This window comes from Psittacula echo (assembly GCF_963264785.1).
Source record: "Psittacula echo genome assembly, chromosome: 1".
Taxonomy (NCBI): domain Eukaryota; kingdom Metazoa; phylum Chordata; class Aves; order Psittaciformes; family Psittacidae; genus Psittacula; species Psittacula echo.
In genome coordinates this window covers 88,984,938-89,011,123 of record NC_137735.1, presented here as the reverse complement: position 1 = coordinate 89,011,123, position 26,186 = coordinate 88,984,938, and the positions used below count along the sequence as shown (strand labels likewise).

General features: G+C 40.3%; 1 protein-coding gene across 3 annotated transcripts in view; it reads right to left on the bottom strand.

The window, feature by feature from the left end:
* Nucleotides 1-26,186, bottom strand: part of MYH9 (myosin heavy chain 9) — a gene marked incomplete at its 3' end in the record, with an annotated part of 73,260 nt that overhangs the window by 14,223 nt on the left and 32,851 nt on the right. For all 3 annotated transcript variants that reach the window (XM_080618044.1, XM_080618046.1, XM_080618045.1), the window contains 19 exons: nt 24,905-24,932; nt 24,037-24,130; nt 18,829-18,921; nt 18,076-18,139; nt 17,439-17,537; nt 16,421-16,564; nt 13,541-13,636; nt 12,352-12,470; nt 11,168-11,320; nt 9,189-9,362; nt 8,283-8,456; nt 7,595-7,709; nt 5,053-5,246; nt 4,621-4,742; nt 4,180-4,249; nt 3,077-3,237; nt 2,202-2,310; nt 1,046-1,177; nt 203-409 (listed from right to left, as the gene is read on the bottom strand). In XM_080618044.1, the coding sequence (XP_080474170.1) occupies nt 203-409; nt 1,046-1,177; nt 2,202-2,310; nt 3,077-3,237; nt 4,180-4,249; nt 4,621-4,742; nt 5,053-5,246; nt 7,595-7,709; nt 8,283-8,456; nt 9,189-9,362; nt 11,168-11,320; nt 12,352-12,470; nt 13,541-13,636; nt 16,421-16,564; nt 17,439-17,537; nt 18,076-18,139; nt 18,829-18,921; nt 24,037-24,130; nt 24,905-24,932 (2,348 nt within the window). The remainder of the gene's footprint in view (nt 1-202; nt 410-1,045; nt 1,178-2,201; nt 2,311-3,076; nt 3,238-4,179; nt 4,250-4,620; nt 4,743-5,052; nt 5,247-7,594; nt 7,710-8,282; nt 8,457-9,188; nt 9,363-11,167; nt 11,321-12,351; nt 12,471-13,540; nt 13,637-16,420; nt 16,565-17,438; nt 17,538-18,075; nt 18,140-18,828; nt 18,922-24,036; nt 24,131-24,904; nt 24,933-26,186) is intronic.

Here is a 26,186-nt window from a genome sequence, read left to right as displayed (position 1 = left end):
GAATGGAAAAGCTCATTCCAGATGACTGGCTGAACGCCTCAGGCTCAGCACCAGAATCACTACGTTCTATTCCACAGATAGGTTTTTCTATGCTTTACTTTTTGTTCTCTCTCTCCTGTTTCCCTCCAAGCTGAGACAACAGAACAGCTCTGACCCTTACTATACTCTTAACTGACAAGAATCAGTATTCCTAAGGCATTACCTGAATATTCTGTTGCATTTTCTTCTTTTCAGCCTGCAGATGTTGACACCGTTCTTCCTCTTCCTCCACTCTTGCTTCCAGGTCATGACATATCTCCTCCAGTTCTTGTTTCTTGGCTGTCAGACGGGCTCTTATCTCCTCAGCTTCAGCACAGAGTTCAGTTTCTGCTTGCAACTGTTCCTGCAGCTGCATCTTCTCTGCCATTAGCTACATTAGACACAAAGCCAGAAATGAGGCAAGCTCCAATTTACCAAAGCACTTAGCAATCTGTGTTATGTGCTCCTGTGTTCCACAGTTAGTCTTAATCATTGCAGCAGTCTCCTGCTGCTAATCAAAAACTAAATATCAAAACACAGTTTAAATGTTTGTTCTCCTTTACAAATGATACACTGCAACTGCATATTATATCAGCCTTAATAAATTTCTCAAGACCATATCCATTTGAAAAAAGGAGATTGTCTAGTTCTCCCCTGCAAAAGTAACACAAATAATTATCAGCCCTACAGAACAGCAATCCTGCTGCCACCTTCTGTGTTCCAAACAAAAAAGGATTCCATTAACAGTGAGACTGAATTCAACTAGCTTGCTATAATACCCAGCCAAAGGAGACTTCACATAATGGCTATAGAAGGGCAATACGTGGTCACTACACAAAATGACTTGCTAGAGAAATTGAGCTGGAAAGAAGGGCAAAGGAAATTGAACAAGATGGCATCCAAGTCACGTATTTCAACAAGCAGGAATCCTGCAGCTTGTCCATCAGACCAATAAAGCAAGGGGTGCTCTCAAGCAGTTGACCAGGTAGAGGAGAATAACTTTCACACATGAGATTTGCAAACTCACCTGGGCCTGGAAGGTCTCCATCTCACTCAGTCTATTTTCTGCAGCCAGCTGCTTCTCCTTGACCTTTATTAGTTCTTCTTCCTTGGCCATCATCTCCTCTTCCTGTCGGCTTACTTGCAGAAGGGGCTTCACCTGAAAGGGAAACCAAAGGAATGAGACATGTATAAGGAACAAGGAAAACATGACGAAACACTCTTGTACTTGATAAGCACTGAAAACAACTTATGTAGAAAGTGTTATATACTCTGCCAATAACACAATTTCTGCCTGCCCAACTTTTTCTCCAGGATGGGATGCATCAGGAAAGGGTTAGGGCAATTCCAGGTCCTCAGGATCTAAGCAGTAATAGCAGGAGAATAAAAAAGTTGCCATAGAACAGGGAAATTCACAGGTGGGTCAATGTCACCTATCTGGACTTCTCTAAGGCCTTTGACATGGTCCCCCACAACATCTTTCTCCCTAAATTGTAGAGATATGAATTTAATAGATGGACTGTTCAGTGGATGAGGAATTGGCTGGATGTTTGCATCCAGAGGGTAGTGGTCAACAAATCAATGTCCAGATAGAAATGGGTGCAAGTGGTGTTCCCTTAGAAGTCATTTCATAGGAAAGAGAAAAGTTTAAACTCTGCTCTCATCTCTCATTTAGCTGCAAAGTCTTATGGCTAAAAAGCAAGAAATCCCATATGTTTAGAAAAAAAAGACCATCTCCTCATGTATTCATTGTCTTTATAAAGGTAAATTATATACAAGCAAGATCAGACCTCAGTGCTTTTCTTTTGCTCTTACAATGGAGAAACAAATGGCAAGCCATTCCTGTATTATCAGTTTTTGTCTAGCTAAATTGAGTAGCCATGTAGTAAGTGACTTTCTGAAGTGCCATACTACCAAAGCAAGTGATCCTCTTATTCTTCTTAGGCATAAAGCATCAAAAGATGACTTCTGCTTTTCTACATTATTTGGATGTAGTCTTGCACTTGGTTCATGCAGATATACTGCATAGCTATAAAATATGCTACGATATTCTCTGCCTAAATGAATCAAGGTGTAGTTGCAAGCCAGCCCAACTGCAGAAAAGTGTTTTTTGGTGCTCTGGTTCAACCCGAGAAGCTGAAACTGAAACCGAACTGTCAAAATTGCAAAGGGAAAAGTGTTACCTTGGTGAACAACCTCCACCACTGCCAGTTGCGCAGCTTCAAATAGGCAGCACAGTTTCTCTGAAGCACTTTCATGGCTGTCAACTGCTGCTGGCGCTTGGCAAAGGCTCTGCAAAGTAAGTGGAGGTCAGACAAAGGAACCCACAGCAGCATGCAACTCTCTCCACCAAGCCCTTTCTTAGATGCTTCTATTTTTTTACTTTAGAAGGCTCCCTCCTAAAAAAAAGGAGCAAGACTTCCAGTAAACTTCTTCTATCAATTTTTTTCTGCTCTGTTATGAGCACTTATCCTTTCCTTTATCCAATTTCCTATTTAATAAAGTTTTGCCCTAATGTCTAATCTGAAAAGCCTCACTATTTTCACTTCAAAAAAGGGAGATCTGAAACAGAGGTGTGTTCTGCCAATCTGGCAGATACTATTTTTGGTTTTAGAACTGAATAATTTGCAGTCCTACTTAATATCTTACGAGAAACCCTACACCTCCTGGATCAGTACTGTACTAAGACCTTTTCATTTTCACATTCGCAGTTTGCAGCACTGTCAAAAATTTTGTCTGCTGCATAGTATTCCAGTAGAGAGGAACAGACTTTACTGCTCTGGTAGTATGTGGGAAAGCAACACATGGAGTTTCTTGCAGGTGCCAGAAGTCCAGCATTACAGAAATCAGAAAGCCCTAAAACACCATCATCTCTAATATACAACAAATAAGTCATGGCTTTTCTGGCAAAAAAAAAAAAAAAAAAAAAATTTCTAGACAGATTCTTTTGAAGAAACACTTGTACCTGAGTGGGAGAAATACATATGTTTATATGTGTACTTTATGTACACATGTTTATATACATTTATATATGCTTTTTACAAAATATGGTCCTTACTTTCTCGCCAAGTAGCCTCTGCAGCATGCTTGGAAGCCAATAATGACATCTGTGATCTTCAGGTCTCTCTCTTCTTCAAGATGAGCAAGGACTCCAGCTCTGAAGAACACTTTACTCTGTCCAATTCGGTAGAGGTTGGAATCCAGCTCCAATGCTTTGATCTAGAGTGAGAGAGGGAAGAATTCATGTCCCGCAAAGACTGCTTCATATGAAACATGACAAAACATATTTCTGTCTCATGGCTTTAAGATATCCCTTCCCTACAATAAGCACTCAGGCCAACCAAAGTTACTAGTTTCCAATACAGTTCTGTCCCAATTACAGGAGTTGGATCTCAGCCAAGCACAGCATGAAATGGAGGTAACCAGAGAGAAAATATGATAGAAAGCATTGTTTAATACAACACCACATCAAATATTAAGAACTATAAGGATGCTGTGAGGAACATATGCCTAGTCCAAAGAGCCCTTTCCTTTCCGAAAGGAAACACATATGTTGATCCTTCCTATTTATTTCTTCCCACTCCTAATCTTTATCAGAAAAAGGCATTCCAACTGACTTCCTCATCCTTTAAAGGATTTGCTGTCAACACTTACACTAGTGGAAGGGGAATAAGGTATATGCCTTTAAGACATAAAAAAGGGAATCAATTACAGCCAAATTCAATTCAATCTCCCCTAGTCTTCAAGCTACAGAGCCAAACTTTCCCTTAGAAGCAGGCAATTCTGAATAAATTAATTGGAGCCTTCACTGAAAGCCTTTGTCATCAGCAGACCATTACCAAAAGTTTGTTGAAGCTCATATTTTAACCATGTGCTAAAGATAACATTAATGCTCCTACACATTTTGATTCCATGAATACTGCTGGCAACTCAAAGTGTATGCATCTGTGGAAAGATCGTCTTTGCCTAGGACTATTGAACTCCATGCTAGCCAAAAGCCTCCATTTGTGAAGCCAAGAGAAAGGTTTTTGCACCCTCAGACCAAATGTTTAACTTCAGAATTTTGGTCTGGAAGTATAAGATGTATTTTTAACATGCACAACTCAGATTTCCAAACCGCACCCCAAAATATATTCAAGTAGAGTTTCTGGGGTGTCTTACCATCAGCACACAAGCTTGCTTTCCATCCATGAATCCTTTTGGAATTGCATTTGGAGTTAGGATTTCATATCTGAAAAGGAGAAAGCATTAGACTAGTCACACAAGTATATCTGAAAACAACAACAAACAAAAACTAAAAATCAGTAAAGCATTCCTGTGCTATTCTGAATTTGACAATTTACAGTCTTATTAGAAGAAAAATAACTGTATCTCTACACAATAGAGTATGAAGCAGCAGTCTTGGATGGGCTCCCTCTATGCCTCACCTTTACACGCTCACTAGAGAAGTCAAAGGTGGTTTTGGGAGGCTTTGCGCCAGGAAATACCAATGGCCAGATGTGTTGCCTTTGAAAAGAGTGGCAATCCCACCGCAATAAAACACTTCAGTTTTTTGCAATTTGCAAAGGCAAAGACTGCTTCAGATTCTTTTCTAGGCCTTACCTTTGTCTGAATTCCTGGAACACAACTCTGTTGGGGAAACCCTGACGACAAATACGGATTCCCTCCAGCACTCCATTACAGCGAAGCTGGTCAAGGACCAAGTGGGGATCTAGTTTTCCAGCCTGGTGACGAAAAGGCGTTATTTTATTAATACCACAAAGCTTGTACAAAAGGGGTTTATCCCTTGCCTCCTCTTTTTCGTAAAGCAGCCAGCTCTCTCTTTTCCAGTTAGAAGCATTTGAAAGCTTTTATGCCAGCTTAAAAAGAACCAAAAGATCAGTCTCCAAGATTTCAGGAAGTATACAGTTATTTAAGATGACCTTAAAGAGAGATTCTGAGGAAACAAGACCTTTTTTAACTCTTTCAAAACCTGACAAAAGATAGCAAACCCAGCTACATACCCCAGGAAGTTACTGTTGAAACTGTTTTTACCTTTTTTTCGTGGTTGGGGATAATACAGCGGACGAAGTTAGGGTTGGTGTTCCTCAAGGTAGCCATCAGTTTAGCCAGTTGTTCCTTATAGAGCTGTCCCACTGTTCGGAACATACCCTTCCTGGTTTTAAAGGCCCCTGGCAGCGCTGTATCTGACATACCAGCCACCTGATCCAGCCCAACAATACGATCAACTAAAGAGAGCACAAGAGGAAGCATTAAAATTCTGCCACAAACAAAAGAAGCTTTGGAACGTACATAGAACATCTGGGTAGAACAGGATAAATGAGAGCTGCAGGATCCTTTTTGCTTCATCTCTACACAGATGTTGATTCCTGTACAGATTTGTGCAGGGATAGGAGCAGGAAGGAAAAAAAAAGCAACAGCTCACTACAGGAAGTATGAGTGATGGAGTCAAACTTACTCCCAAACATATTCTACTGATGCTTTGGATGGCAGCTCTGGAAAAGCAATCTAGGAGTGAGTTTCAAATGCTTCTTCTTGCTCAGGTTACAATGAAAAATAACAAACCAAGAGTTCTAGCTGTTGGCCCAGCAGAGTCTGTTAACTAGAGTCTACAGCTAGTTAACTCTGACCCAGAAGAGGCCACAGTTAGAGAAAAAGTCCAGCTTCACTTTTGCATTACAGGCAGAGCTGCCATGACCGGTGATCAGAAGAAGCAAGTCTACTTGTAAACTGAGCAAACATGGTGAAAGCCAAGACACAAACCAAACCTCAAGATACTACTGTTTGAGTTATTTTCGGAGTACAAGTATTCTATGACAGAGACATATACAATATCACTAGGAGAAAGTCAGAACTCCCTGCCCCAACAGTTTCTCCAATCACTAATGAAGCTATCACCTTGATGGACTCCACAGATCTTTTTTTCAACAGAAGCCAGTTAAATCTGAGAGTAGCAGGGGCAAGAAGAAACTAAATCGTTACTTTTTCACATTGCTCTTCTACATGGAGGTAAAGATATACCAAATCAACCAAAACCAACTGCAGCACTGTAAGTTTTCACACTCCCAGTACATTTTTATTACGGGTTTTCAAACTACTACTTCACTTTAGTCGTTGGCTGATGCCTAAACTCAGGCTCCCAATCTTCACTTCAGAAAATATATCAACTTGTGCTCAACTGGCTTCTGATTAAAAAAAAACCTGCTAAGAGAAACCCCTACAAAAGAAGAAACAAGAAAGGATGCTCTGACTCATAGCTAGTATTAGTTTAGAACTGCTCAAATCTAGAGCAGCTGTTAGGATAGGGTCAAGGTTGTCCTACCAGAAAAAAGAGGTTATGTTACTAGGTGACATCACAGGGAAATCCACAGAAGAGTGTCCCAGATTACAGCTGGAACAATCCTCTTAAAAATCTTGAGCCCTGCAGTCTACATCAAGATAGCAAAGAGGACAGTCACTTGCAACAGAAGATTCAGCTAAGAACAATAAATGAGAACTTATAAGCTGTGGTTCAGCTGACATTTCAAGTCCAAAAGGAGCCGCACAAAGCAAAGGCCTTGCTAGGCACAACTTGCTGACAGCCATTTTTTATGCAGTACAAGTTCCTTTGCCAAACTAACTTTGCTGATAGTTTAAACTATCAGCAGCCGAAATCAAATCCCAATACTAGAATAATGTTAAACTGGATTACAGTTTAAACCTAGTTACAGAAATCATCCTTCCAAATCTTGCAAGAAATACAGCCTTACTAGCTCTGCATTCAAACAGCTGACAGGGATTTGCTTTTAGCTGTTAGAGCAACCTTTAGCACCTGAGTATGTCCGTATTTTATTTGTATCCACTTGCAAGGTGAGTTTTACTTTTGTTTTAAAGTCCATGAGGAGCTACTAGCACAAAGCAGAGGAAGCGAACAAGAAAGACAAGCAGGTATGACAGAGGGACCAAGAGAAGTTAACGGAAGCATTTCTTGCATGGCTCTAGGATGCATTACACATGACACAACAGCTGGGTTTCTCAGTCACCTGGTTCTAGATGAAGAATAGGAAAGTGTTGATAGAAATAGGCTCTCTGAACGTTCTGCATCTCTGCAACAGACAGAGACGTCAAAGAAAACCTACCACAGAAAGTGACAGCAACAGTAAGACTCAAAAGCAGATAAACTCAGAGAAGATAAAAGTAAAATACTGAACAGCACTGCGGAAAGAATACACTAGCTGCAGGACTGAAAACACAGATTCAGCCTCAGATCTTGCGTTTGACTGTTGCAGCTATGCAAGCTGCTGGGACATAATGGTATATTCATATTTTATCCTGGCATTCTTGGTTTCAAGAAACAATTGCTATATATGCAACAAGCTTAGCATAAGTAGATGCAAGTGAACCTTTCTCTTGAGTTACAGAGAATCTGTAATGGATACCATGATCTAAGCAAAGGATGTTCCAGATGATGCTCATCTTGGTGGCTTAGTCTTCAGGAAAAAAGCAACACAGCTCATCACAGATTTTTGATGATCAAACAAACTCTCCCACATAAAACAAGAGAAAAACCCCAATGAGATTAAGTTTAATTACATACCATCTTTCCACAGCTCAGACACAAACTTATCCGATGACTGGTGGAGAAGAGTAGCAATGTTATCATTCAGTGGATCCATGTTCTTCATCAGCCATTCATCTGCTTTATAATCCACCTGCAGAAGATAAATACGTCAAGCAACTGGGAGGTGCGGGGGATTTTCTGCAGCTCAAGATGCACTGAGGTCCTGCAAAGTCTATAAAAGTAGCATTGAGGTTGCACAATCAACAACAGATCACCTGATCATTCTTGGATTTGCTATCCAAGCAAGCATACCTACAAATTTCAAACCCTAACAAACAGCTGCATGTTCTGTTTTGTCAGTAAAGAGATTTGCAATGCTAGTTTGCTCCACCCAGAGTGTGACACAAGAAGCCAACTGCATCATCATTTTTGGTGATGAAGTCTGATGCAAGGTTTCTGAAAAGTACCTCCAATCTCACCAAGCCACCACAGAGAACTAATTTAAACTGGTGTCAGTTTGACATTGTCAACTATTCATATATAACTTGTAGGCAAACCCTCTAAGGCACTTTAAGGTCCACAACAAATGGAACAACTTTGTTAAATCTTCCACTGGTTTCCCATAGGCAGATGTTTTGGTAAGCAGCCATTCCTAAGTGGTGGTTACGCATTAGGAAATACAGCAGACATTTCAATGTTCATATTTGAGCTCTGAATTCTTTACCTTGCCAGCATAATGTATGATACAGAAGTCAGCTTTGTCTTTCAACTGTTTTGGCTTCTGAAATTTGGGGTGGGTGCCTTGTTCTTGTACAACTTTTTCCACAAAGCTTTTGTCTGTTGCTTTTGGGAACCAGCACTCTTCATCCAGCAAGGCCAGGATACCAGGAGGCCCAGCCTTAAAGAAGGGAAACATCAAAACATTACTAAATACACGACTATACCAATAATTAAGACATTTAGATGACTAGAGGAAATAAAAGGATACCTAAGCCTGCTCCCCATTACATTCACCTGTTGTTTGGTATCAGCTCTACTAGCTCTACACTAATAAATTGTTAATAATTCTTCAAAATCCTCATCTGAATTTTGCACATTTTTATGAGAATGTCTCTTCCATGACATTTGTCTAGGCTAGTTTACATGGAAAAAATCTTTTTAATAGAAGGAACACTATCACACTGTTTGCCAGATATTCAGGTGTCTAAATGCAGAAGACCGTCAAAGAACATTTCCCAAACTAGTACTTACATCTACTATGAAATTCATAGTTTTCCGAGTTTCATTAGGGCAGAATGAAAGCAAGAGATAGTCACAGCTTCCCATCACGCTTATAGTTAAGTAAGAAAGATCTACACAAATGAAGACAATTTCGCGAGAGGAAAAAGTGGCTCACTAGATGTATTTTCATGCCATATTACCTACAGAACCGATACTAACAGATTTATTGGTGACACATTTCAAAGCAAAAAGGAAGCTGTTCACTTCCACTTCTAAGTGTACCACAACGTCAGTAGAGGATTACAAAAGCCAGAAAGCTAGTTTCCAGTCTACAGGGAGCGGTTATGTCCTCAATGGCAAAATTAGCGCAGCCATTTCCTGCTGCTTGATGGCAGAACAACAAGCTTACCGGCTTCTCTATGAGGTCAATGCAGGGCTGCAGATCCAGGCCAAAGTCAATGAAATTCCACTCTATGCCCTCCCTCTGATACTCCTCTTGCTCCAGAATGAACATGGTATGGTTAAAGAGCTGCTGCAACTTTTCATTGGTGTAGTTAATGCACAACTGCTCAAAGGAGTTCAGCTGATGAAGAAAAAGGTATAAAGATGTTTGAACAGTTGCTTTTGAAGACACACCTACTATGCTCTTAGCAGGAAAAATCACACCTATATAGTTCAGGAATTTAAGCTAGTGTTCTCTGTGGGGCGGACAGCTCAATGTCAATAAACCCGTTTGCTTATGAGCTGCCTTTCCAGTCACATGCCACTGCATCACTGCTGCAATCCCTAGGGAAGTTCATGCGCTCTGTTCCTCAGACTTTGCAAAGAATGTTTAGTTACAAACAGCACAAGAATTACTGCAGCTTCTTCACTTGGGAACAGAAAAGACTCCAGTTTTCTCACAGACTCAGAGCTGGCAAGTTCTCTTCATAGGAAGAAGAAGCAACAGAAGCCTGAAGACAAATTCCTAAAAGCATGTGGACTAGAAAGTCCCTTTTTAATCCCCACATATAAAATCAGATGAAGGAAAATGAGGGAAATTTCTTCATCTTCAGATTTTTTCAAACTGTAAAGACAAGGTTAATAAATGACAGTGCACCTTCATGTTAGACCACACTAAACATAATGCAGCTGCTAAAGAGAATGGTCCACTTCTTCCATGTTTCAGTAATTCCTAGCAAAGTATTTCCATTCCCCTCTTTTTCATGAGATCCAGCAACTATGAAACCAACCATAATCAGAGGGGGAATGAAAAGAGTAAAGTTATTAATGACACTGAAAACTAAGGCACAGAAAAGTTGATTTTCTTTTTTAAATTGGTCCAATCCATTCTGCAGCTGCATATGAGCTAGATCCAGTGCAACAGGTTGATACGAGCCACCTAGCTGGGATAATGACAGGACAGTTCTTTTCTGATGGCAGCTTGTTGTTGCTTCAGACTAAGTGTAATGCAACAGCACATTCTATAATTGTTTCATAGACCTAATTTTGCCTAACAGCTCACTGCCACCTACAGGGGGAGCTCCCACTTTGCCTCTTTTCCATCTCTCCCTCAACTTTCCCTTCAGCTCTTCCTCGCCTGCATTTATCTTGCATGAATTTTTATGCTCAGAGTCCCCTTTGCAGACTGATTCAACTATGAAACACCATAAGAAGATATTTTTCATAGAGGTAAAGAGGAGAACAGTACAAGCAGTTGCAGCCAGGAGCAGAAGAGGAGAGAAGGAGCAAGTTCACTCCTTTTCTGCATCAGGGAGCTGCTGTTAAAATCCATTTAGCTGTATGTGTAACCACACTCTGACCCTCGATTTTCAGGTTTCTTTGCAGAAAGGAGCATATACAGGTCAGAATTTATGCTGAATGTGATTTGGTATATACCCTGTCTTCATCTTTTCCCAAAACTCATCAGCAGGAAGAAGAAACCATTTCTAACAATTTTTAATGACAGTAATAGGTTTCAGTAGGTCACCGCTTACATGTTTTAGGACAGACTAACGTGACATAAAATTTTAAGTTCAGTGATGATCCAGTGATGACATTCTAAAGGACTTCTTTTGTAGGTTAGCAAACTTTTAAGCTGTGAGCTATAAAGAATCAAGAACACCTGGAATTGTGAAATTAAAGTACTTCTAATACACATACGAAAAAGGATGTAAACACCAGAACACACAGCAATGAGGTAATGTTTTTTGCAGAATACATAAAATACTATAGAATGAGCATTTATTAACTTATCTGACAGTTCACTTAGCAGAGATTTCTAGGAACAGAATTGGAATATATACCCTGTCCAAAACCAAACTCTTTTCCAGTTTTAAAGTCATTTCCTTCAGCAGTCTTTGCTCCATGGTAAACTGTACCAAGCGCAAGGACCTGACATCTCCTTACCTCAAAGATCTCAAAGCCAGCAATGTCAAGGATTCCAATGAAGGATGCACCCTGGCGCTTGGTCTTATCCAATGCCTTGTTGATCCGCATAACCAGCCACCGGAACATACGTTCATAAGTGGCTTTAGCCAGCGCTTCAATGGCAAAGTCAGCCTAAACAGAAAAAAGTCAAAAGTCAGGAGTTACATTATATACCCAAAGAAAGGCACACGTTACACTGTTTTGGCATCTAACGGCCCAGCAGTAGGCCGATATTTTCTCTCCATCAAACTCACTGAAAAAAGCTTAACTTCAGATGTTATTCCCAAAGAAAAGCTGATGGCACAGTGACACTCCATAAACAACAGCGAAGAATTTGTCTTAATTAGTGTGAAAGCTAAATTTCAGTATCCTGCCTGTTGGAGAAACCAATGCCTGGCATTCAAGAAAGAAAAGTTACGGTCACTCACCTCCAAAAACTATAGTAACACAGCATGTTTCATAGGCCCAAAGAAAAGCATTTAAATTCTTTTGTAACTTGAGATTTCTGAAGCCAAATCCCTCCCTCTCATGCCAATACCCTTCCTGTGATGACACAGAAATACTGTGTGTAGTAAGAAATTCAGTATCAAAATTGAAAGACAGCATCGAAAGGCAGCCTGTGATTACTTCCAGGCTTCCTAAACCCTTCCATGTTATGTGGACACATTTATTTACATTGAGAATAAGAACATGCTCATAAAGAAGCCATGCAGTGAGTAAGCACAGGGGCTTTCCTTTGTTCAGGCCACTAGTTCCTAGATCAGGTTTCATTTTGAGCACAACCTGATTTACAAAACTTACAATCAATTTGAAGGGTGAGCAGCAAATTCTTCCACCCTAGTATCTGACCTACTCAGAAGTGCCATACAGAATATACAATACAGAAGTGGTGCTTTCTGTATTACAGCAATTTGAAAATGTCACCTCTGCATACAGCACTGAAGGAACTTACTCCCTTGGGACAGCCAGATTTCTATCTTCATACAAATAAAGTGAGCAAATACTAGAAACAATATGTTTGCTACATTATTCAAGTGTGGTAGCCATACCTTGCAGTCATAAAGACGGTTATTAAAAGCTACAGAAACCTCTAATATATTTGTTAGCTTTGTAGTGGCAAGATTAAAGACTAAAGTACACGTTCACTTTTAGAGAATGCATACCTGCTCTTTGGTCTGAGCTTTCTGGACATAATCTCGCCCAACTTTGATGCGAGGAGTCAGGATGCCTCTAGTGAAATCCGTCACATTGATACCCAAAAGGTGAGACACTTTCTGAGCAGCTAAAGATGGTCAAAGGAAACAACAAAAAGATGAATATTCTTTCCTTTTTCTCACAGAAAGCAAGAGAAACACATTCCTGCAACTGCCTTCCCACGAGCTTTTAAACACCCTCCCCCAAAAAAAAGTTAAATGAAGAACAGGCTGATGAGACAAAAAAAAAAAAAAAAAAAAAAAGTATCTTCACAAAAAACCCTTGCAACCCATACTACAGATTGAGTTTCTCCTGAAGCCATGAGAGTCAACTTGAAATGACACTCTCATACCATTAAGTCATAACACAGACGCTTTACAAAGTTCATAGCCTGTAATCAATTTAAAGCTATGCCAAGTAATAGATTTCTTAAGCTAACAGTTCTGTCTTCATGTACTGATTAGTCTTTGAGGCAACTCTGTATTTCATATTCAAGATCCAAAACCAAAATGGTTTACTCTCCTCCCCAAAATGCCACTTAGAGCATATTTTCCATAATAATAGCCAAAAATATAAAAAAGATAAATCAGCAACCTCTTATATTTCTGCAGTATGTCTATAATGAAGGTATAAGAGTTAAGTCTTCCTTCTATTATGTGAAACATGGTACTATTTACACATGCAACAATAGGCAGTGCAATTAAAATATGTACACATACTTTACACCCACCACAAAACTATCCATCTTATTCTTACAGCTACAAGTCTAACTACCAAGTCAGCAAAGAACATTCTTTAAAGTCTGATAATATAGGTTTGTAGGAGCAATTACTCCTAGATTGGCTAAACACACACACACATGCTACATATTCCAACAGAGTAATTCTTTTCATCTGGTCATCACAAGTACTTCCTGCCTAGCCTTGTCACAAGAACAGTGCCACATTCTTGCCCATGGGTGGCTGCAAACACACGCCTGGCAAAACAGTGTGCACTTGTGTGAAGGAACATGGCAGCTCCTTTAACAAATAATTCACTTTACAGAAAAACAGGACTGCAGCATTCCCTACATACTGTAATACATTTTTCTACTTGCAAGAACTTCCTGTAGGGGGTTTTCTGCATTTTTCTTTGTGGGATGGAGAGGAGATTGGTTACCTGTGTTGTCTGGCATAGAGGCTTGGTCTGTATTACGCTCCTTCTTGAAGACTATGTTGCCAAGTTGAAGAACACCGGAGATAACCTTCAGCAGACCTTTTAAAATAGTGATAATAGCTTAGTGGAAGACATCACCAAAAGCCCTGATATGACCCATTTGTTTTTCCTGACATGATTAAGAGGCCTTTCTCAACATCCCAAAGATCGTTCTGGGAAAAAGCATCAGAGGAATTACCTTATATGACTCTCATTCAGGACACACCCTTATCTACCCTATGCAAGACTACACAGCCTGGAGATTCACCTATTCTCAACATCACTATAGCAAAGTGAGAGACAGGACTGAGGAAAACATGCCATCTTCCAACATCTATATTTTTTGATAAAACATTTATTCCCTGATAAGGGTCCAAATTCACTCAACTAATTCAATACTCAATTTTCCTCAATGACTACTGTTAAACACAGGAAAGAGACAGTTAAGAGTACAATCAGTTAAGAGGAGGAGGATTTCATTCTTTTAACCCTGTATTGCTTTCAGCTCTCTAACCAAGGTCCATAGTCCATACAGACGTACATTAGAACGCATGAAGGGCAGCAGGATGTGGGCAAAAGTGCCTGTACCGTAACTATTACTAATTCCCTGCTGAATCACCCCACCTATTGCTAATGATATATTCATACTCTGCAAATGGTACGTTACTAAAGCGTCATCAGATGCTAGGAGAGGAAAGGCATTTTTCAATACTATAGCATCAATTCAAGTTTTCACCACATATTAATCAAAACCTATTGCATAACAGCTTCTAGTTGCTTTGAGCAAACCAAACTGCCAGTCACTTGCGAAGGGGATCTTGTACCACAGATATTTTCTCAGCCCCTAATTTCTACCTGTTTGTGCTGGTTTTGGCTGGGATAGTTAATTTTCTTCACAGTAGCTACTATGGGGCCATGTTTGAGATTTGTGCTGCAAACAGTGTTGGGAATACACTGGGAATACAGTGAGATGTTTTAGTCACTGCTGAGCAGTGCTCACATAGAGTCCAGGCCTTTTCTGCTTCTCACAACACTCCAACTGCGAGTAGGCTAGGGGTGCACAAGAAGCTGGGAGGGGACACAGGAGGGACAGTTGACACCAACTGAACAGAGGGATATTCCATGGCTTCATACTCAGCATATAAATATGGGGGAAGTAGGAAAGGAGACGTTTGGAGTGATGGCATTTGTTTTCCCAAGTGACTGTTATGTGTGATGAAGTCCTGCTGTCCTGGAGATGACGGAACACCTGCCTGCCCATGGGCAATAGTGACCAAATTCCTTGTGTGCACAGCTTTTGCTTTACTTATTGTCTTCATCTCAAGCCAGGAGGTTTTTCACTTTTATTCTTCTGATTCTCTCCCCCACCCCACCAGGAAGGAGTGAGTGGCTGTGTGGTGCTTAGTTGCCATCTGGGGTTAAATCAGGATCCTGTCAGAGAAACATTTGCTCTAAAAGAATATCCTTTTGAGAGCACAGCAAACAAAGGCTCCATATATGCTACCTCAGGACTCAACAGAAAAGAAAAATATAAGTTCCTAGTGGCATGTTATGAAAGTCAGTGGTTTGACAGCTGAATCTGGAGTCCTGGCACTTATTTTCACATTGACTCAGAAAACAAGATAGTTACTGCTTAGACTTCACATCAAAACTAAGTAAGCCTACCATCCAGCCAGCTACTGTACATATTATTCTTCTAAGCCTATAAAGAACATTAGAGCACTTTACACGTTGAACAGCAAATGCAAAACACTAAAGTTATCTTTGATGCAGTGGCTGGAACCAATAGATCATCTATGTGACAGCAAAAACATGCCCTAGAGCATACATTAAAAACCCAACTCAAAAAAATAGAGCATAGCAGGACATCCTGACAATAAATTAGTCTGCCAACTCTTTTATTTGATCTAGGCAAATTTCTCTTCACCTCCATACAGCAGTTTCAGTCTCAGACGATTCAAGATACCAGGAAGTATATTAAAATGTGGATAATGACAGCATGGATTTATAGCAGGTTGGACTGTGAAAAGCAATAGTTAAGGCAAAGGCACATATTTGCTACAGCAACAAGAGCTGCAGCCTCCAGCAGAGGAGGTGGTGACCTCAAACCACCACAAATGCTTGCTTCAGTGTAGAGAAAAAACACAGTACTAGTTTTAAAAGACTTTATATATATAGAAACTATATATTTTGCAGAACACTGGTTCCCAACCAGCAAAGCAGATCACGAATGAGGTGGCACAGAGCTCTGGTGAATATCACCGCACTTTGTGCTGGCTGCATTTGATTCTAGCTTCACTGCCATGGTACTGTGCTCCCAGAATCAGACAATATTAATTTCTGATCAGCAGTTCAGTGTTAAGCTGGAAAGAAAGGCACTATGACCAGGCCATTCTCAAAGTACTAATCCAGCAGTGGCTGGATTAGATACTTTAGAGCCACTGCTCAGGGATAGGGGGAGCACATAAACTGTGCATTGCACAAGAGAATGAGGGGATTCTTTTATCTTGGATGTGCTATTCTTAAACTGTTAGCCCTCAGACTGGGAACAAAAACAGCAAGCAGAAGCATGTTTTCATTAGCTGCCTGACTTCTAATGTTAACTGTATAAACTGAAACTGTGCTGGCAGATCCAGAGGTGGGTCACTACAAAGCCACTAAGTTTATTACTTGCACATTGTTCACTGGGGGGAGGTGGTGTGGTGTGTGGAAACAGACATCAGACACAACAAAACCAACAAAAAAAACCCCAAACAAAGAACCCCAGAATAAAAAAGGCCCACAGATATGATCTGCTCACTCTTTTGCTTCCTTGCATTTTCAAGCCCTTCAGAGGTTTCATACCTATCTGCTCCTCATCTGGGATGCCCATGATCTTCATTGCCTCCATGGTCTCTTGAAACATGTCTTTGTCTTGTTGACCCGGGATAGTAACATGCCCATTGGAAAGGAAGCGGTATTTGTTGTAAGGCTCCAGCAGCAGATCAGCTTAGGAAAGAATTGAGAAAGAAGTTACCATGGTATTTGGTTTTTATTTTTCCTTTTTTTCATAGACAACAAGCTATCACTGAGATCAAATTTCTGATTTGCATATGCTAGCAGCTGCTGGATGAATGTGGGATCAAGCCCAATTTAACTGCATGCGGAACGTTTAATGTATTTTAGACAAAACTGAAGGTTTTCTGCCTTATTTCTTTCTAGTTCCTCCTCTGGACTACTTCTCCAAAGGAGCGTCAATCATCATTACACCCTAATGCTATAAGAAGCAGGGATTAATTTCAAAGTAAATTTGCCTTTCATTTCAGACACCTCCTTTGTTTCAAGTCAGGTGGCAATTTGTACATAGCTTTTAAACAGTAGTAAATATGAGAAAAATCCTCACCCATCCTTCCTCCCGATCAATTTGCATCTCTTGCACAACATGGACCTCAATTACTAGGCTGAGGTATTAAAGCTAGATGTGCTAGGATCCTAGATTTCCAAAGCTGCTTAGGTACTGGCAGCTTTGCTCCATTCAGTTAAATGCTGAGCACATCACAGTAGGGCCATTCTGCACTAGAAGGTTTACATCATGCAAGACGAGACTAAACATGGGACAGTGATTTAGATAAGGAAGGGCGTAGAGTCATTGCTGGCAAGGAGACAAGTGCAGGAAGGAACCAGAGAAGCAAGTTTTCAGGAACTGGGAAGTGCAGGGGGAGGGCAGCGGGATGTATGAGTGTATGGAAGAAGTGGAGGAGGGGTGACAGTATCTAAAAGGTAGAGCCACTAAACTACGAAGGAACAGATCCTAGCCTATAGGAGTTTTGGACCTTGTCATTGTGATGAGGGAATCCCCTACCTACAACAAAATTATACCTACTCTTCAAATGTTCCCCTGCCCCAGACAGCAGGTAGTAAAAGATGTGGAAGGTTCTCTCCTCTTTGGCTTGACGAATTGCACGTGACTTCTCCAGCAGATCTTCAGAGAGTCAAGGCATATGGCAGGATATACAGATCACTTCCTATTCTATGGCAGGAGAAAAAAAACTTGTACTACCTGCTGTTCTCCTCATAACAATTAACAAGAGTATTGATTTAGCAATCATTATCAGTCAACAACCTACTGAGGTTCTGGTCTCAGTTCTGCCAGCCTCTGAACAATGGTTATGATAAAAGACTTAACTGATTAACAACCAGAAAGACAGTGGCCATTCATCCCTTCTTGCCTTGGACAGAAGTAAGAATGGCTTATTAAAAGCTATTAATCTTATCACAGCTTATCCTTCCATTTCGGCTTCCTAAGATTAGAATTCATTCATTCAGATTTCCACCATGGCGGAAAAGGTCACAAAGAAACAAGAGACTACAACAGTAATCTTGCTAGCATAAATTTAAGTGCTTCCAACAACTTTCTCGACCTGACTACAGAAAGCCAGCTGTGAAGAGGTTGCTAGATACCATTACTGCCACCTCTACAGCCTTTAACTTCCCCTTTTAAGTGGTTGCAGAAAGGATACAGGTCTCAATATTGGCTCCAACAATGTAACCGTTGACATCAAAGTTAATTCTGATGAACTTGCCCTAAGAGGAAGATAATAGTATTAAAATTAGTATTCATTCTATCTGTTAACAGTGAAAAACAGCAAAGGTAAACCTTCTCTTTTTAACCCAGGAGAGGAAATTCAGAACTGGTTGGGCAGGTTTTCAGCAGAACATCAGATCAGCCAATAGGCAATGCCTGACAATCACAACAGCAGTTTAATAAACAAGGCACCAAACACTTTCAGACATACCTGACATTCAGACACCCTACGATTTTAATTCACTATGCTTCAGTGTAACCAGGGTCCCTTCAGTTTCACGTGCTATATGATCTAGACAGTTCTACCTCCCTCAATCTTAGCTCCAACTGTTTTCATTAGGTTCCAGCTCTAGCTCACCCATCTGCCTCTCGGATGCTGCTCACTGCTCTCCAGAGCCAAAACAAAAAAAAAAAAATTAAGAACCAGTATTTGTACTCCAGGATAAAACTGACTGCAATAAACTTATAATAAAAATCAGCATAGATGATCCTGGCCCAGGGTCCAGTTCCTTCATTCCAGAAATTTATAAGGTCTATTCTGGATAATTCACTGAAGGAAATTCACTTCCCAGATTAATATGAAGGAAGTCACTCACAGGCAGTTGTCCTATCCCCGACAGCAGTTCACCCAAAAGCAAACCAAGTTTTCCCTCTGGAAAGTGTAAAATACCGGGATAGCAATACTCACAAATCTTGAGGAGTTGTCATTCTTTACTGTCTTGGCATTTCCAAAGGCCTCCAGGATGGGATTAGCCTGGAGCAACTGTCTCTCCAGTTCTCCCTAGAGAGAAATCAGAAATTAATAAAGTAGGTAGCAGTTCACTGCAGTACCTTGGGTCAAACCAGCGTTGAAGTTTCAATTCACACTAGCTTGGCATCAGTTGCAGAGAAGCCACATTAAACCTCAGGAGATGATCCCTTAAACCTTCAAATGAGACTCAGTAGTTATCTGGGTAAAACAGAAACATTCACAAATATGCCTTATTTCCTTCCTCAACACAAGGTTGCTCACAACAGTGCTTACTCTGTGCTAACAAGAAGCCCTTCAAAGCCACTTGGCAATAACATCCCACAGGCTTCCCAGGATCAAAGTGAAACACTGTACCATCCAAGTCCCTCATCCCAGAAGTGTCTTGCCATCTAAGCTTGAAGAGCAAAGAAAATCCTACCTTGCTACTGCAAGAGAATCCTGAACTCCACTAGCAGTGTGTTAAGAAGTTAAGTCTGAAAACGCCCGATATTTAAACAAAACCAAAATGCTTGCACTAAGAGTCTATATCTTCCAAAATACAATCAAAAAACTCCTTTGTAAGGAGACACACAAAAACCAGAATTAGTGGTATCCCATAAACTGCATGATCGCTTGCATTCTGCTGCCATATTCACACACTCCTTCCCTCAAGGAACACAAAATGCTGGAGCTGTAGGGAAAGAAAATTCAGAACTTCTATCCCTGCCAAATACTAGACCACTGGAGCATATAGACGTTTCCTTGCAGGCTCTAGATATAACCCTGGCTGGTTTAGAAATTACTTGCCCTCTGTGCTAAAAGCATGGAGTTCTATATATTTCAGGATTACCTAAAAAGCTTCAACAGACACAAAAGGACAGTTTAACGTTTCTCTTTTTAGCAGTTATCAGTAAGTACTCAAGACTTCCTGTGTGTAATGGATGGAAATGAAGTTTGATTTGTGAGAACTGGAATTTATGGGCAAATTATTTAAGGGTATTTATAAAGGAAAATTGTTCCCATTCATTCTCAAAGTGCATTATAAAAAAGATTAGTCCTTACACAGTCTCTCTAAAAATACATGCATTAAAAAGAAAAGAGGAAGATACATAAGAAACTCTACAAAGAACTACAAGTCTTTTATTTCTTACTTCCACAATTACCTCACTTCATGCTTGCAAAGTGCAAAGCCAAAAAAGACCCTCAGTTCCTGTAGAAATGCACATACACAGAAAGGGCAGCTGCTGCAAACACTGTCATTCACTGTCAAGAATATATAACAAAGGGGTTAGCCCTCAGAGGGGAACCTGAGCTGGGACATCTGCTCTTTAACAACAGAACAGGTATGTCGCTTTTGTAAGGAGAAAACCTTGAAACTAGGGTTCAGTCCTTGAAACTGCATGGCAGTCACGTTTCCCCTCCTATTCTGGCAAATATACTGAAGTTGGAACCCTCTTCCCTCACCCCATTCCTATACTCCCCATCCTGCAGTGAAGTCCTAGTACTTTGTTACTACAGTCGGTTACTATGCAAGTGAGAGATGCCAGCAACATAGTATTTCGACACAATTATGGAACAAGGAGGGGAGATGTGAAAAAAAGGAAAAAGCATTATTTTCCCTCTAAACAGTAGTCAAGCTATGATATCAAATCAATTTTATTTATCTAAAATAAAACTAAGGTCATGCTTAGCTACACAAAGATCTAAAGTGTATAAAATCCATACTGAGGACCCTTCTGTTATTTAGTACCTAGTGCCAAGTAGGAGTTGCTAAACTGTAGTTCAGAGGTGATTAGGTCTCTTGAAACCACCAATGTAGTAATATGCATAGAGAATGCCAGCTCAGACTCACAACAATATAAAGCTGTATGAAAAGGCCATCAGTTAGCTCTCATGACTTGCCTCAGCACCATGATACAGTGGAGAGATAAGTTCCCAGCATTAAGTGGCTGTGATTACTGCAATGTATCCATTCCTTACTGTACATGATCCTTATTTAAAAAGGCAATCCCATACCTTCAAGATTTTAAAGAATTTTTTTGGTGGAGTTTGTTGTTTGAGGTTTTTTTACCTTAAATTTTGATGGTCACCTTTCACTGAAGAAGTATACATCATCATTATTATTATTATTATTATTATCATTATACAATAGGTAATTCTGTAAAGCAAAACCAGTACAACACAAAGCTGTCCATCACAAGCTTTCTAGAAATTCTAAGGTTCCGATCATTAAGCTGCTGCCAATTTTCTGACACCTGTAATTGCTATTCCTTGACCTGAAACAAATTTGTTTTATATTTGGCATGCATTTGAAGTATGTATAATATTCCTCATGAAAACAGAAGCAATAACAGCCACGGAATCTGTTAGCCTGTGGTTGGGCAGTACGCACTCTGCAGTACACTCTTTCTACAGCTCTGAAGTTACAACATCAACTTAAAGCAACTAAAATCCTTGACAACTATCTTGTACTCCGAATTTTTTGTATCTCACACACTTTTTGGAATTATTTCTATGCAAAGTAAATGTTTTGACAGCCATTTATTCTTCAAGTATGGAGAAAATCATAGATAACAGCATACAATTTAAAACACTAAAAGATGGGGAGGGTGTTTGGGGATTTTGTTGATTTGGATTTTACACCTCAGGGATTTGCTTTTGTATTCTTCTCTGCAGCCACGTGAGAGATGCTTGGATAACTGAATCCCAACAAGAGTTGGTTGGATGGGGAAGTCAGAAAAATCATCAGTAACCTAACCTTCATTACAGATTATTAAGCATTAGTAACTATCACCTATGAATTTCTGATCTGCTGCAAACATTCTCATCTTGAAGAAAATATTACATGATTTATGATATCAGTAGAGAAGCAGAGACTAAACATGGGAAAACATCAATCAACTTCCATAAATAAAGCTTCATCAAATGCAAAAGAATGTTGACGTAATTAGATTCAGTAGGCCCCAAAAGCAGCCTTAATGTGCTTAGTAGTCACACCATGCAGCTAGAAGATATTTAGCTGAATACACTAATGCACTGGGATCAGTGGAAGCTGCCACTACCTCCAAACCAAGAGAGCCAGAGTTGAGAATCCACTTCACAAATCTGATTTTGCTCTGATACTTGGAAAAACAGCGGTTTACATGCAAAGCTTCTAAGAGGTGACAATCAAGAAACCTTCCTGGTAGATCAAGCACACTAGTTTCTATACTATCACTGTGCCTAGTCTTGCAGCATGAAGGTTTGACGCTGTCATATTTTACCTAAGGAAAAAAATCTGGCATGGGCAGTATACCCAAGATCCTCAAAAAAATCCAACTTATTCAATCTTCATAAATCCTCGTACTTTGGTTCCAAGTTTAAGGTTTGTAAAGAATTGTTGCATAGAGCACTCATTACCAATTAACATTCAAAGACTCCAGTTCTAAATCCTCTCTTTTAAGGCCAGTGGCTACTGTTTAGTCACAAAACTGGAGGAAATGGGAGCTGCAGGATTTTTTTGAATAATCAAAACTCAGGAGAAAAAAAAAAATATAAATATCAAACTTGGGCAAACCACCAACCAGTCCAACTTAGGACTGTTCTATTCTCCTAGGCAGCTTGCCTTAGTGGTTGAAGTTTTGCTCAAGGATAAGCAGTGGAAGAATACTTAACTCAACACCATGATTCTATTTTCCACATTTAAAAAAAGAAAGAGAAAAAAAGGAGAATGTTTCTAAATACAGCTACTGACAGACCATGGAAAAAGTCTTCATATGCCTGAAAGTTTGGCACATACAAAGGTTTTTTTTTTTGTTAGATTCCAGAAGTTACTTATTGCTATGTGCGCACACACACATAGCATGCCTGCGTGCAGAGATGCCTTGTAATTCATGTACTCTACATGCATAAGACATGCCTACACATTAAGCTACTACAGGAAAACTCTTACATAGGGATACCGCGGACAACACTTGGCATCTGGCTTTCATTACACAGCTCATCAGTGAACATTTCCAATGTGCTCAGCTCTGGCTAACAAGCTCAGGGTCCTGGAACACCCCGTCTGCAGGGCAGCCTTCCCCCCAGCCTTTCTTTGCAACCTGCAGCCACATCTCACTGCAGGGAATAGAAATCCAAACACCTAACTACATTTATCTTAGTAGGAGTACCACACACACTAGAAAAGAAAGCCTGGTCCAGTACTATTGCCCTGGAGGTTTACTTCTGGAACGGTGTATCTGGGAAAATCCTGCAAGAAAAAACTTAAATGCAAACTAGTATTGAGCACAGAACACAAGTATTCTTGATATTACTTTAGTCTCCAACTGAACATCCTCACAAAAAAATTACTGTGTACCACACACAAAAAAAAAAAAAAAAATAAAAAATTGTGAATTGTCTATGGATTTGTTTTAGCTGCAGAAAGTGATATTGGTGTGGAGTGAAAAGCTGCTCAAAAAAATCACACAATGGGACAGAAAACGCATTCCTGGTGCAGAACGTGCAGTAAACGTGCAGCTCACCTACGAGGATACAACTGACGAATTCGGCAATAGTCCATCGGGGGAGAGGGAGGGGAAAAAAATATAAGTGAGACATCTTTTAAGTCCTCCCACCATCACCACCACCCTCCTTTCATGTGCTAACGCTTGGCTGTTTTCCACCCCTTTCATGTTCTACCTACAATTTCAAAGTTTCCAGCTGATGTCCACTAGTCTATCACTGTATTCTCCATTTTTGAAACTGTGTCTATATATGTATATATAGAATAGCCAGACCTAATCCATAAAAGTACAGAAGAAAGGAGACAACTCCACAGAAGGATCAGTTTTAAACTGCCTAGATTGGTTATAAGCAATACATCTGTGTGAGATCAGTATGGGTGATGCTTTATTTACAGTCTTTTGCCCATGCACTCACCCACAAATCCAAGAGATTGCAGATGAGTTTATTCTCACTGTAGCTCCACTGAACTCAGAGGAGTTATGACTTAGAACCATGTTCCCTGGCTTGCAATTCTGGCATACTTTTATTGCTTCAGAGTTCACTGTCCTCCTCAACCCCTTAATAGATGTTAGTATCTAGTCTTTTGTTGAGCAATACGGCTTTTACCACCATCAGCCAATGTATATTTATTGTCCAAAGTAGGCACAGCAATAAAGCATCATTAAACCTAGGTCTTACCTGGTCTTTTTTAGACTTGTGCGAGGAAGCAACATGAGCCAGATACTGAATGACCTTCTTGGTGTTCTCTGTTTTACCAGCTCCCGATTCACCTCTGTAAAGAAAATCTGCAATTCATTCACAAACAAGACATAGGGAGACATACTTATATTTCTAACCCCAAAAGGGCTACAGAGCTTTGTTCTAGCCATTGCAGCACTTCCCTCAAACCCAAGAAAAAACAAGTTGTGCTGGTAAGCAGTAGCAGTGTAGCTGGGCTGCAGGCTACCCCTCAGCCAGTTTGCCACTGTGTGCGGGTTCCATATGAATGCAAGGAGGGGGGAAAGCAATAAAGAACTGTTTCCTAGTCACTTGGATACAAAGATTGCCAAGTGCCTGAGGAATAATTCCAAGGCTGTTGTAGCGGTGAAAGGTAATGAAGTGAATCTTTCAAAAGGAAGCCTTCTGACTGCAAGAAGAAATACACCAACTCCTTAAGCAGAATTGAGGGCAAACCAATTTTGCTGTGTCTAGAAGAGAAACTGCTGCATCAACAGTATCTGCTACTCTACTAGCCTCATCAGTATGTATGTACTTAAACATAACAGCTGCATCAAATCTGAAGAACTTGTCCAAGCCTTTTCCATTTAAAAGCTCTATTTCTTTAGGAATTTGAGCAAAAGGGCTGTTTCAAAACTTCTTTTCCCACTTCTTACAAACACTATTAAACATATATTGGAGAAATCGTAATGGGACCTTCCTTGACTCTCAATTATTCCCTGATTTACTAAGATTACCCCCAGCACTTACAATTAAGACAGTCCTCCAGCCCAGAATTTAAAACCACAAACTTTGACATCTAGTCAAGCTGACAACTGGAAATACTCACGTGCAAAGGATGGACTGATCCTCTCGATCTAAAACAAAATTAAAAAGTAGTCAGACTAAGACTGTAAAATTAAATTTCTCTGTCAGAATGAAATCACCACCAAAGATAAAACCAGGAACTAGTAAACTCTGACACGTATCTTCAGAAATATGGCCAGGTAACCCCTTCTCCAACAACAGACCCCAGCCTCTCACCATATACCAAAGTATAATGGTACCATGGCAATTTTCTTCATCCAGAAAGAATACTGTTTACAACTTTTCTACAAACAATACAGAAGTCTCCCCCTGAACATTTCTTTATCACAGAGCTACAGTTTGATGTACATCTTGTTTGATGTAGTTGTTCTTCAGCTGCCTCTCCCCATTATACTGAGCCCATATTGACTTGACAAAAGTTACCAGCAGAGCAGATGAAATAGAAGAGGGAGGAAGCGGGACAGCAACCATCACAAATATCAAAGTGCCAAAACCTTATATCAAACAAAGGCTTTCACCCCCGAAACAAACATTGGAAACAGTGAAAAATTGTTACTTATTTTGTACAGAATGGACTTCAAAACTACAATACTGAGGAGCAGTCCAAGTCCTATACAGCTGATGTGTTCGCAGCACCATTCCCTATTGTATTAACACAGCAGCTGGTAACAGCAGAAAACTTTTTCATGTTGACATACCAGTAGGCATACTAATCCCTGTGTTCAATTCCCAGCTGTGGATGATAAGATCTTTCCAGTTACAGAACTTACTTCACCCAGCCACTTCACCACTATCTTCTCCCACATCTTTAATCTCCTTCCAGCTTTCACCCATGATGCCAATTCCTCATACGCAGCCCTGACTAGTCCTTCATCCCACTGCTCCTTCACCACTTCCGTGCAAACACATTCCCCTGCTTTTGCTTTGGTCCACCCTGTTGTCGTCCCACTCCTCCCTCCCCACAGTGTGCATCCTATTCTTCCTCCATGCCACCAGAAAGCAGCTGAGAGCACTGAGCAGACTGGAGAGTGCCTGCTCCTACACCAGAATAGCCTTAGAAGCTTAACTCATCACATGGACAGTAAGACCTCTTCACACATGGAACAGAGGTGGGCACAGCAAGTCATTAACAGACAGTCCACAAGAGCTAATGGGGCACTCACAAGACAGACTGTCACTGAACTCAAAATCCCCACCAGCTTGTAAGTTAACCACTTGGGGTTTGGTTTTGTAGGGTGTTTTTTGTTGGTTTTGTGGGTTTTTTTGTTTGGTTGGGGTTTTTGTGTGTGTATATTATTTTTTGG